Source organism: Globicephala melas, chromosome 14 (genome assembly GCF_963455315.2).
Source record: "Globicephala melas chromosome 14, mGloMel1.2, whole genome shotgun sequence".
Classification (NCBI taxonomy): domain Eukaryota; kingdom Metazoa; phylum Chordata; class Mammalia; order Artiodactyla; family Delphinidae; genus Globicephala; species Globicephala melas.
In genome coordinates, this window is record NC_083327.1 from 63,429,315 (window position 1) to 63,442,609 (window position 13,295).

Genomic DNA, 13,295 nt, shown 5'->3' on the forward strand with positions numbered 1-13,295 from the left:
CTTTGATAGAGGAAGGTCTGTATTATTCTATAGCCATTATAAATGTTTTCTCTTTGGAAAACTGAACATAATACAAAAGTGAGATGATTCTGTGCCTGTCCTTGTGAAGATTATAAATTCCCATCCACAGTCTTTATTTGTACTCAAATAAACCAGCCAACTGAGAGTGTGATTCAAGGTGGGCCACTTTCCAGCCTGACCATGTTTGTTTCACTTATTGTTCATTTTATTTTTCTGCCCAGATTTCATGTAAATCACAGTATCTGTTTTGAATATTAGACTGTTCACCAGTCAGACAATTCTTATTCATTTTGGAGCCTTTTTCTATGTTTCGCGTATTGATGCCGTCTTCTCCTTTGAACGCTTTCAGCATCATGGATGGCATGACTGAGGCGTGCATCAAGGGTGGCATCGAAGCCTGCTATGCTGCCGTGTCCTGCGTCTGCACCTTGCTTGGGGCCTTAGAAGAGCTCAGCCAGGGCAAGGGCTTGAGCGAAAGTCAGGTCCAGCTGCTGCTTCTGCGCCTGGAGGAGCTGAAGGACGGGGCCGAGTCGAGCCGAGACTCCATGGAGATCAATGAGGCTGACTTCCGCTGGCAGCGGCGAGTCCTGTCCTCGGAACACACGCCCTGGGAGTCGGGGAACGAGCGGAGCCCTGACATCAGCATCAGCGTCACCACGGACACGGGTCAAACCACTTTGGAGGGAGAGTTGGGTCAGACCACACCCGAGGACCACTCCGAAAACCACAAGAATGGCCTCAAGTCGCCAGCCGTCCAGGAGGGCAAGGAGCCTCTGAGTAAAGTGTCAGAACCGGAAGCCGTGGACCAGCCAGATGTGGTTCAAAGGAGCCACATGGTTGCCTACCCCGATATAACTAACTTCCTGTCCGTTGACTGCAGGATGAGGTCCTACGGATCCAGATACAGTGAGAGCAATTTCAGCGTAGACGACCAAGACCTCTCTAGGACGGAATTTGATTCCTGTGATCAGTACTCGATGGCAGCAGAAAAGGACTCGGGGAGGTCTGACGTGTCGGACATCGGGTCCGACAACTGTTCTCTAGTTGATGGGGAGCAGACCCCTCGGGACTGCCTGGGCCACAGGTCCCTGCGGACTGCGGCTCTGTCTCTCAAACTACTGAAGAACCAGGAAGCCGATCAGCACAGCGCCCGGCTGTTCGTGCAGTCCCTGGAGAGCCTCCTGCCGCGCCTCCTGGCCCTGCCCAGCGTGGAAGAGGTGGACTCGGCCCTCCAGAACTTCGCCTCTACCTTCTGCTCAGGTTTGTGAATCATTTTTTGCTACATAGTCAACAAGACCATTCAGAACATTTTGCTTAAGGGGCAGTTACCAGCATGCGTGAAGTTTGAAGTGCTCAGAGCATCTTAATGAATCCTTGGGTTTCTTATATTTAGGGAGAGCAAAGGAATGTTAACTTACTGGTGGTGGTTTGCTTGAAGTGCACAGCCGTCGATGGCTGGAATACACTGTGAGGTTGATAAATTTGTATGGTGTGGAGTGAAGGGTAAGAGGTAACTGCATTCTAGAAAGCTAATACTGACTGAAACAAAATGACAATCTGTCACTCTCAAAACACTGAATTCTTCCTATGCTTCTACGCCTTGGTGTCTAAGAATCATAGAGCACTGCACTTTTGGTTTATTGACGTGTAAATTATTTCAAATGAGGTCTTGGAGCAGATGCAGGCTGTCCTCCCAATATATTCTGAATTCCCCTGAACTTCAAACGGTGTGTGTGTGTGATACTCCAGTATACTATGGCAACATCACATTCTCCAATCTCAGATCCTTCCTGTCTGTCAAATGTCAACATTGTGACCCAGACCGTAATTTAAACAGGAGTGCTGTGGGCATCTTGGCCAAAGTATACCAGAGAGTTATACTAGTTTTATTGAAGGGCAGAAGATCGTCACCTAGGATTTTGGTGGAGGAAGGAGATAAAGAATACAGGGTAGCAGCGTTTCACACAGGGAATAATTAATTTAAAGATTGTTTTCTTGAAAGGTACTCATAAAGGGAGAACCCAGCCTTTTCCTTTCTATGTAGGGAAAACCCCAGTTCTTTCCTATTGTGTGTCTTCCCTTTTTTATGGGTCACACAGAACACTGTACTTCTGATGCTTCTGGTCATCAAATGTGTGGAAGTTTTACCCCAAAACAAGCAGCAAGCCTCTGACACCAGCTGGGTGTCCTACAGTTTAACTCAGTTCTGACGCTACCTACCTGCTACCCCCGCTACAGACACCAGCTGCAAGCCCAGGTAACACGAGTTACCTGTGCTTCTGATGGACTGGCTGTAAACCGGAGGTTCCCATGACCCCCTCCTTAGGCTTGCTTAATTTGCTAGAATAGCTCACAGAACTCAGGGAAACACTCACTTTTGTTTACCAGTTTACAAAAGGATATGATAAAGGATACAGATGAACGGCCAGGTGAAGAGCTACGTAGGGTGAGGTCTGGGAGGGTCCTGAGCACAGGATCTTCTGTCCCCGTGGAGTTGGGGTGTGTCACCCTTCCGGTGTGGATGTGTCCAGCAACCTGGAATCTTCCCGAACCCCCTACTATTGGGATTTTATGGAGGCTTCCTCATGCAGGCATGATCAATTATTAGCTCCATTTTCAGCCCCTCTCCCCTTTCTTGACGATGGGGTGATGGGGGTGGAGCCCAAAATTCTTTACTCCCATTGAGGAGTCATCCAGGAGCCCACCCAGAGTCACCTCATTAAAACAAAAGATGCTCTTTGTGTTCTTTATTGCTTAGGAATTTACAAGAGTTTTAGGAGCCCTGGGTCATGGATGAGATCGAAGACACATATGAGGACGAGAGATGCTCCCAGTGTTCTTATCACTTAGGAAACCACAAGGGTCTTAGGAGCTCTGTGCCAGGAACTGGGGGCAGAGACCAATGTATATATTTTCTATTATCTCACAGTGCTACAGAAAGAAAGCAATTAATGGGTGCAAAAAATTTATGGCAGGAATAATTGATTGCCTGACCCCAGGGTGATCAACTGTGCCTTCCCCTGAAATTCAGGGGTCTCTTGACCACAGGATATTGAGGTGCATGGACCTCCCTGGGCCTGTGCTCAGGACTAGAAAGGACTGACCCTGAGGACCAACATGGAACCGTCAAAAGCCAAGATCACCGCTTGCTCTTCCACCACTGAGCCTTGAACATGTGTTTGTTGTGATACTTCCTACATTTGTCTACCCCATTTTTGATCTTCTAACAAACAACATCACACACAAATATAAAAAAAATTCTAGCCCAGTTCCTGGAACTTGGTAGAAGGGACTGCTGTGTTGTTAAAAGGGAGCTTAGGTATCTTTAAGAAGCTGCTCAGATTGTCCTTTGTCAAAAGGACAAGAAAAACACTTTGATCCAGGGATATTTAAGGAAGAACATGTTTTAATATGAGAATGATCCGATACTGTAGCAGCAGGCACCAGCAGAGACACGGCGCTTCTGATCCTGGGCTGCTCAGTAACTCTGACCTACCTAGTGGTTAGGAGAGATGCATATAATTTCTCAACTTTTCTGACTGCACTGTGATTCTTTTTAAGGCATGAAAATACCAATTTTTAAGGCTACCCGACATTTTTTCTCAATATTTTTCTTTTTGGAATTAGATATAAAAATAGAGTTTGGTTATTTGATTTGTGTGAAGGAATATACACACACACCAAAAAATCATGTTTCATTGAAAAACTAGAAAAATATATAAATACTCTTCTTAAAAATTAGGGCTTCCCTGGTGGCGCAGTGGTTGAGAGTCCGCCTGCCGATGCAGGGGACACGGGTTCGTGCCCTGGTCCGGGAAGATCCCACATGCCGCGGAGCGGCTGGGCCCGTGAGCCATGGCCGCTGGGCCTGCGCGTCCGGAGCCTGTGCTCTGCAACGGGAGAGGCCACAACAGTGAGAGGCACGCGTACCATAAAAAAAAAAAAAAAAAAATTATATTTCTCCCTAATATCTTTTATGCCACCATCACTAGATTTTACATTCTTTTATTGAACATTCCCAGTGTATGTGTTTTGTGTATGTCTTTTTTGTTTCTCTCTTTCTCTCTCTCACACACACGTGCACACACAAATGCTTCTTCAGTCAACATTTATAGAGAAACTTCACTGTGCTATGTCCTAAGGGTGCAAGATATGCATGATTTATCCTCAATACATATTTATTGACTGTAGATTGATGAACTTACTTTTTGGTTCCTAAAGCTATGAATATTCATGTGCTGAGAGAATCAGGGGTAAAGCCTGAGTTGGAAGGAGTTTGGTAGGGCCTCTGATCCTGTGCCTCTTCCCAGCTGGAAGCATTCTTGCGGGGAGGAGCTTGGCCGCCTGCTCTGACCAGCTTGATGTCCCTGGTGCCAAGGCAGAGAGCCTGGCACCCATCAGTCATCCCCCAAAACAGCTGTGTATCAGATCACAGCACTGCCCCTGGTTGTAGTAATGATGGCCTTGAGTCATCAAGAAATGGTAAAATTATATTTAGGCCCTTCTATTTAAAGTTAAAATTATCCATACAAAATAACTCGGCTGCAGAAGCTTCAACGTTTAAGTATGTAAGATTCAGCTCTCAGATAAATTCATGTTTACAAACAACATCTCCTAGTAATTCCAGATTAAATGAGTTGTCAAAGTGGTAAAGAATGACTTCCAAAGGGCCTGCCTCATTTCCTATGAGAATTAGGAAACATAATCCTAGCAAAGCCTTTTTACAAAATTTGAAGCAAAGCCTCACCTTTGTGTTTTTGTGTCTTTCAAATCAATACTTATTTGTAGCACGTGCACAACAGCACTTTCGTGAATGTTTTATGTGACCAGAATGCGGCCCCATGAATGTTGCAAACTGCTCAACTTTAAGAGGTCTATAAAATGTCCCATCAAACCCAACATGCTGTGACACTAGTTTTTACATGTAGAAATCAATACATTGAAAAGAGACTTCAGAATCTTTCGGTTGTTTCCAAATGCAGTTTATGGTGATTGTCTCTAACCAAATTGTTAGGCATTTGTCTTTTTGATTCTGGTGACCTCCACAGCTTTTCCCAGTTAGGAGTTGGTCTCTGTATCTGAATTACAGACCCGTCACTCTGTGGTCGTGCTGCCAATAAGCTGATTCTCTTCAGTTATCACTATGGTTTAGCGGTTTAGTGGCTCACACTGAATGTCGCTGTGGGTCAGCCGAAGCGACTGGATGCTGGGTCCACGTCTGGCCTTAGGCAGAGCTCTCCCTCCCTTGCACATGTCACCTCCAAGATGAAAGATGAGTGAAAGAGAAACATCTGTACCTGTGAGACAAGGGGACGGCAGATTTCCTTTGTTCACCCAAGAGAAAGTTATGAAAGCCAAAATAGGAGAAGGGGAGAAGGGAGTCTCCCGGAGTCATAACCCAGATATTTTACTCATTATTAACTTCTGTGTCAAATGCTTCAAACCTTATTTTCCCCAAAACTTCCATCGAGCATTTGTCCCTGATTTGTTAGCAGAGTCTGCCCTCCTGGCTAAGGTCAACCTCACTTGGTATTTCTCAGGGGCTTCTGTCCCCCAACAGCTAACTTACAGTTGAAATGAGCCTCCTGAATTCCACACGATTCAGGGGAGCTTTTTCTTCGAAAGCAATTCAAGTTTCTTCTGGTGGGGAAGTTTGAAAACCTTCCGACAAACATGGGTTTTATAAAGATGGTACTGGATGTGAGCTGTGATGACTGCTGCAATGCGTCTGGTCCTGCATAGAACAAAGTGGCATCTGTGGAAGGTGCTCCTTGGGGACCAGAAAGCAAGAGCCAGCCTCCCCCAGCCATTGACAGAGGGGCACGGGCACGTGGCTTTGGGATTGCTGCTCCTTAGACTGGTGGTGTTTGGTGAGGATCTTGAGACTGACTGTGACTAAGTGTGAGGCTAATTGCAAGCAGCCTGATATTTATGAAGTACCAAGTTTCGGAAAAGGTAGTAGAGCTAGTATGAATCTCAATTGTGCAAGAAATATCTGTTTATTTAAATTAAAACAAATCTGCCTCCAGACCTCCAGCCTGCCTAACTGGCCAGACATTTGATCTCTGCTAGCCCTCAGGTCCCCATGCCAGGGTAAAACTAGAAGTGGGAGCTTACGTGGAATCTGGATAGGGAGGCCCCTCACCTCTCACGTCACCAATGTGCCCCCATTGTCCCACTTCACAGCCTGTCTGGGAGGTCCCGTGATTTCTCTACCTCCCTGCCAGGGTGGGGCCTGGAATGTTCTGGCAAGGCTGGGGGCGCCCCTGCACATCCTGTGTCCTCCTCCGGGGTCCTGCCAACCCTCCAGGTGCTGCCAGGTAGCAGCGAGCCACAGACCTCCACCCCCTGCCCAGCCAGGGCATCTCCCTTCTCTTCCTCATTGCTTCCTCCTCCCATCACCTTCCAGAAATGGACCATAGTCTCCGGAAGAAGCTCTGACTTTGTGAGTACGGAACCAGAAGGCAAGTGTGTTGCCAGCTTCAGGTTGTGGCCCCATGATTTAAACACCCCAAAAGGTGATAATGCACATTTATGTCCGTATCTTTGTGGAGAACAGAAGGTAAAATACAGGTAGAAAACCTCGCCTCTACCAGTTAGGATTAGGTTTGCATAGAGTAGGAAACTCAACTGATTACTTGAGAAAGAAAGATTCCTTAACTTCCCCCTACATTGAGTCTCAGGTAGGCCATCCAGTGCTCTGTGATGGTCTGGGACTCGGGCCCGTCCTGTCTTTGGAAAATATTTTGGCTACATCTATCAAACTTAATATATGTGTTTATTCTGCTTTTAGGAACATATCCCACAGATATTCTTACAGAAGTGTTATTTCATCATTTCATCCTTTTTCATAATTGAAAAAATATCAGTGTCTACCAGTAAAGCATTAATTAAATAAATCACAATACAATCATGCAGTGGTATATGCACAGTTATTAAAAAAGAATGAGGCAGATCTATAAGTGCCAGTATCAAGAGATGTCTAAGGTATATTTTGTAGAAAACACCTAGTTGCAGTATAATGTATGTCATATGATCTCATTTGTGATTGTATTTCCACATAACACACAGAAGGAAGTGAGTCTTTTTGGGAGGGGCCTCATTGGGGCTTGGGAGAAGCAGGGCTGTTGTTCATACTGTTTATACTCTGCAGTACTGTTAAATGTTTCACATCAAGTATTTAATGTTTACTTTAAAAAGAAACATCACATTATCTTAGACATGGAAGGTACTTTTCAGGGTCATTTTATGCTAATCTTGTATCCAGTCTTGCACTGGTAACCAGTCAAGCAGGTGATCCATCCTCCTGTTAACAGTAAAGGACATCTTAGTCATAGAGAGAGAATGAACTTTAGTTACAGATAAGTAGAGAAAAAACCAGATAGCCAGAATATGTTAAAGGTCATAGTTACTATAATTTGTCACCCCAAATTCAGTAACACTTCAATGAGACCAATCAGAAGGATGGATGAAAACAGAGGATCTGTTAGGAACATGATAGATTGGGATCTTTTCCCAACATTAGAAGCAAGTACAGTGTGGCAGAGTGCAAAGAGCCTGGAGTTTGGGCCCAAAAGACCGTTGCCAATTTCTAGCTGTATAACTTTGGGCAAATTACTTAACATTTTCAAGTTACTTTCCTCACTGGTAAAATAAAGTGGGGCATCTGATATATATCAAATTTATATATATATAGATAGATAGATATAGATTGATATATATTATATATCAGATGAAATAATGTGTGAGAAGAGATTGTTCTGGAAGATAGAAAGTGTTTAATAAATTGCACCGATCATGTTATTTGCATTATTAATATCACCAGTGAACTATATCTGGTAAATCAAGAAAATTATCTTCCTTAAATTAATAGATTATACCTTCTTTTGTTTTATTGTCAAATTTGCCAGTTCTTTGTAAGAAATTAATCTGCATACAGATATACGCCAGTACCAACAGATTGCCCCTAACACGTCTAACAAATTATTTCAGAACTCGGCATAGCCACCCGCGGTGACTTCCAGGGCCTTGTCACACCTCTGCTAATGATTTGGGTCTTCATGTCAGCAGACACATTAGCTTTTTTCACTTTCAACATCTGAGCATGTGCTCAGGTTCCAAAACATATTCCAAGGTAAATAGTTGGTTTCAAAATTTTAAAAGAAACTATTACTGATGTCTAAGATCAAAGCCACTTGCAGATTCTTCCCCCCCCCAGGTTGATAGACTCGAATATTCCTTTCACCTGCGACCCAGGGTAGTTAAATACCCAGCAACACTGCGTGCTGCTTTCTGTGTACTGTGGAAGGAGACTGCGCTTGTGCTTTATCTACTCCAGAGAACTGGAACCAACCCACCAGGACCTTAAGAGGGTGGAGTATTCCTATGGACCATCAGGGCCAAGTACTCTCAGTAAAAGAATCTTGTAAGGCAGCTGCAAAGTTCTCACCGAACTCTATAGAGAAGGCAAAGGGAATGCCTAATCTTTGCCTGCCTTGGTGGTTTCGTTGGGATAATAGACATACTTACTCCTACCAAAAATGTTTATTTACACTGTTCTCAAATAGAGCAGAGGTCTTAAAGTTTTCTCAGCTTTGAAAGCTTCTTCTGATTCATATCTTCTTACCAGCATATTCATTAAGAAGTCCACAGATATATAAGTAACCATTCCAGTTAGACATTTGTATTTCCCGCTTAATTGACCGATAATTTTTGAGAATTTTTGCACTTCATGTAAGAGGCACATTTTTGATTAAAGGATAATTTTAGACATGCTCTGAAGAGTATACAGGTGCATGTCATGTGCACGCACATGTTCAGGAGGGGCTGTTTCGCCTACATCCCTAAATCCAGCCTCAGAGTGTTTGTAGGAACAAGTGTAGCACTGGGGCAGACATAGTACCAGATGAGGAGAAGCAGGCTTGGGTAGTTTCTGTCACCTCAAGCTGTCTGTGTAAGTTTGACCTAGGCATCAACTCTCTCTGGCTGAATGAGGCCATCTTTAGAGCATGAGGTATCACTGATTTTTGTTTTTACAGTTAATTTATGAAAAACACAGGAGCCTTTCAAAGTGAAAACCATACTATGAAATATAATAGAATGTTTCAAAACAATAGCTGGGGGGAAACCAATAACTTTTTTTATATATATTTTGAAACTGTTTCCTCATTGATTAACAGCTTTTATTGAGATATAATTCACATACCATGCAATGCACCCATTTAAAGTGCCCAATTCAAAGGGTTTTATTATTATTATTATTATTACACTATTATTTTAGTTGCTGCAGTGAACACTGGCATACAAGTATCTGTTCAAATTCCGGTTTTCAGTTCTTCTGGGTACACTCCTAAGAGTGCAAAATCACTGGGTCATATGGTAATTCCGTGTTCCGCTTTTTGAGGAACATTATTACTTTTAGAAAAGTTTGTACTTATGAGTTACTGCACTAAACATCTTAAATGTGTATTGCATCTAGTTGCCATAGCAAACGTCTTCATTCATTCTTATTCATTCATTCAGCAAGTAATGTTAAAGGATCTACTATGTATCAGGCACTGTTCTAGGCACTGAGGTTCTCTAGTGAACAAATAAAGTTCCACTCTCTTGTAGGTCTTACATAATAGTAGTAATGGCAGACAATAAACAAATATATATATATGTATATATATATATATAAATGCCATTAAGGCAATGAAGAAAAGTGCATGGTGAGGGGGAATATTGCAGAGGATGGTTGTAGGTATGGGATGCTATTTTAGATGGAATTAAAGGGGAATGTCTGTGAAAAGCTGACACCTGGGCAGAGCCCTAAAAGAATCGAGGCAGGGCTTCCCTGGTGGTGCAGTGGTTAAGAATCTGCCTGCTGGACTTCCCTGGTGGCGCAGTGGTTGAGAGTCCGCCTGCTGATGCAGGGGACGCGGGTTTGTGCCCTGGTCTGGGATGATCCCACATGCCGCGGAGCGGCTGGGCCCGTGAGCCATGGCCACTGAGCCTGCGGGTCCGGAGCCTGTGCTCCGCAACGGGAGAGGCCACAACAGTGAGAGGCCCGTGTACCGCAAAAAAAAAAAAAAAAAAAAAAAAAAAAAAGAATCCTCCTGCCAATGCAGGGGACCTGGGTTCGAGCCCTGGTCTGGGAAGATCCCACATGCCGCGGAGCAGCGCCACAACTACTGAGCCTGTGCTCTAGAGCCCACAAGCCACAACTACTGAGCCCGCGTGCCACAACTACTGAAGCCCGCGCACCACAACGAAGAGTAGCCCCCTCTCGCCACAACTAGAGAAAGCCCGCACACAGCAACAAAGACCCAACACAGCCAAAAATAAAATAATAAATTAATTAATTTCAAAAAAAAGAATCGAGGCAGCTAGTCATCCAGAGATCTTGGGAGACCATTCTGGGGAAAGGCAAAAATGCAAAGGCCCTGAGGCACGTCCAGGCTTGGTGAGGTCAAGGAACAACAGACAGGTTGGGGTGGCTGAGGGGGAGGGGCGGGGTCGGGTTTTTTTATATTGTGATGGGAAGTCATTTGGAGAGTTTGAGCAGGAGACAGAGGCAATCAATTATTCTGCCTATTTCTAGGTAAAGAAGGCTTTAAGTGATTTTACCAAAGCACCCGGTGAGTAACAAAAAAGATTTTCCCAAGTAGGTTCACTCCGGAGTGCATGCTCTTCCCCACCAGTCTATGGTGCATCTCTGGAACGCTATTCCTTGCTGGCTGTCGTTGTTTTACAGAAATGCCTTAAGAGGTGCTCCTTCCCTGGGATTTGTTCGTGCCTCTCCGTAAGCGGTAAGCCAGATGTTAAGCGGGTCTTGCCAGGCGTCGTGTTTGAGGTCTGTGGATTGTCTCCCGCAGGCATGATGCACTCCCCGGGATTCGACGGGAACGGCAGCCTGGGCTTGCAGATGCTGATGAACGCGGACAGCCTGTACTCGGCCGCGCACTGCGCCCTGCTGCTCAACCTGAAGCTCTCCCACGGCGACTACTACCGGAAGCGGCCCGCCCTGGCGCCAGGCACCATGGTGAGTGTGCGTCTCCGCCCCGCCACGCCGAGGGCCAGCGGCGGCCTCTGGGCTGGCACCGGAGCATCACTGGGTGATGGGATGGCCAGTGTGTTCTATCTCACGCTGATCTGGAATGGGTGATGCCCGCGGGGCTGTGGAGGGTGAGCGGACGCGATGCCCAGGAACCATTGTGCAATTTGCAAGCTCAGTGAGCCGCAGAGCTACCCACCTAGCTCCAGGAGCAAAGAACCCCGTGTGCCTGGAAAGGACTGCCTACCAGTGGCCCAGTAACTTCATCCAGTGGCATTAAACACACGTGTGTAAGACATATTCAAAAACGTAATCAGGGCTTCCCTGGTGGCACAGTGGTTGAGAGTCCACCCGCCGATGCAGGGTACACGGGTTCGTGCCCTGGTCCGGGAGGATCCCACATGCTGTGGAGCGGCTGGGCCCGTGAGCCATGGCCACTGAGCCTGCGGGTCCGGAGCCTGTGCTCCGCAGCAGGAGAGGCCACAGCGGTGAGAGGCCCGCGTACCGCAAACAAAACAAAACAAAACGTAATCAGCGTCTTAAGTGACAGCAGGAGATGTGCAGAGAATGGTCCCCTTTGCATAAAATGCAGGCATGCTGCTACAAAAACCCTTCACTGAGTTCCAGAATATACCAAAACCCACTCGGACCCAGAGCTAAGCTCACTAATGTCGATAACAGAACACCTCCTGTGAGGTGATGACAGTGATGAGGATTCTTCCGTGGTTGGCTCCCTGGCGTGAGCAGACCCCTCCATGGCGGACCCTGTACCAGTTTGAGACCCTAAATCCATGGAATGACATTAAGGGATCAGCAATCATTTGTTTGATAAATGATTGACAAATTGTATGTTTCCGAGGGTGAGTGGTGGCTTCATGAGCGTAAGTCAAGTATCTCTTGAGACACACGTCCTTCAGGGAGGACATGCTACCTCTGCTGCCGATGGGACAGTAAGAAGGAGGTGCTCTGTGAAACATTTCTGTGCATTTTCTAATCCTCCCACATGTCAAAGAGCAAAAATATAAAATGTAGTATCCCTACTCCTTCTACAGGGTTTCTTAAAAAGATTACATAAATGAAAGGACCTTCGTGAAGTTTGGGGCTTTTCCATTGCAGTTTCCGCTTCCCTCGCCACCCTCTGTCCCCCAGGCAACAAGGTTGTGTTTTTCCCATAAGCGGTGACTCAGTGACTCGGGACGGGAAGAGGTGGCAGAGGAACATGAGAGCCTGTTTGCAAGGGATCATATCCGGTCACCTTCTCGTGTGGTCTTCTCTGCAGAAAGAGTTCATGAAGCAGGTTCAGACCAGCGGGGTGCTGATGGTCTTCTCCCAGGCCTGGATCGAGGAACTTTACCACCAGGTTCTCGACAGAAACATGCTCGGAGAAGCCGGCTACTGGGGCAGCCCCGAGGACAACAGCCTTCCCCTCATCACCATGCTGACTGGTCAGTGGCTCCTTGCACGGCTCCGTGGCACTCGGTGGGGTGGGGAGGGCCCACGCTTCAAAGCCCCTTTCAGGGAAGCAGTAGTGTTTCAAGCAGACTCTGAAACAGCACCCACAAAGCCTCCCTGGCTGCTGATGGCAGTTCCAGGGAAGTGTCATGAGTTCACCTCATAAGAACTTTGTTTCCTTTTTCCACGTGGGAGTCTGCAGGCTCACTGTGCCCCATTGGATTAGGAATTATTTAGCACCTATGTCTGCTGGGATAAAACTGTAGACCTCTTCTGGGGATATGAAGTACTGTCTGGGCGCAAAGCCCAGAATTATTCCTGGAAACTCTCACATGCTCATAGATACCCTGTATCATTCAGTGCTTCTGAGAATTTGCCGGTAATGTAAAATGATTGATTTTAAACTTGGCTTCATCCCCATTTCTTGTCCGTATCAGAGATCCTCCCTTCCCTTCCCAGCTGTACCTGAGTGAAAAAGAATGCAAGGGAATTGCCCGGCTTTAGGACTCTGCACTTCCACTGCAGGGGGCCCGGGTTCAATCCCTGGTCGGGGAAATAAGATCCCACCAGCCACACAGCATGGCCAAAAAGAAAAGAAAGAATGTAAAATAGCTTGCCCAGCATCTTTTCTTTAGTGCCTTGAGTTTTTTAAATGCTTTTTAACTATTGGAAATATCATATGAGAACATAAAGAGAAGTATGGGGTGTGGTCATAAGGCAACATTTTGGCCAAAGCAACCACTCATGGCTCGGCGTGGCATAACTACAATGTCAGGTCAAGATCGGG

The 13,295-nt window shown here is 45.8% G+C and overlaps 1 protein-coding gene across 1 annotated transcript in view; it reads left to right on the top strand.

Annotated features, from left to right (window-relative positions):
* ARFGEF3 (ARFGEF family member 3) overlaps positions 1-13,295 on the top strand; it is a 190,466-nt gene that overhangs the window by 110,145 nt on the left and 67,026 nt on the right. The window contains exons 12-14 of the mRNA XM_030853353.2: positions 371-1,281; positions 10,878-11,044; positions 12,336-12,501. Coding sequence (XP_030709213.2) covers positions 371-1,281; positions 10,878-11,044; positions 12,336-12,501 — 1,244 coding nt within the window. The remainder of the gene's footprint in view (positions 1-370; positions 1,282-10,877; positions 11,045-12,335; positions 12,502-13,295) is intronic.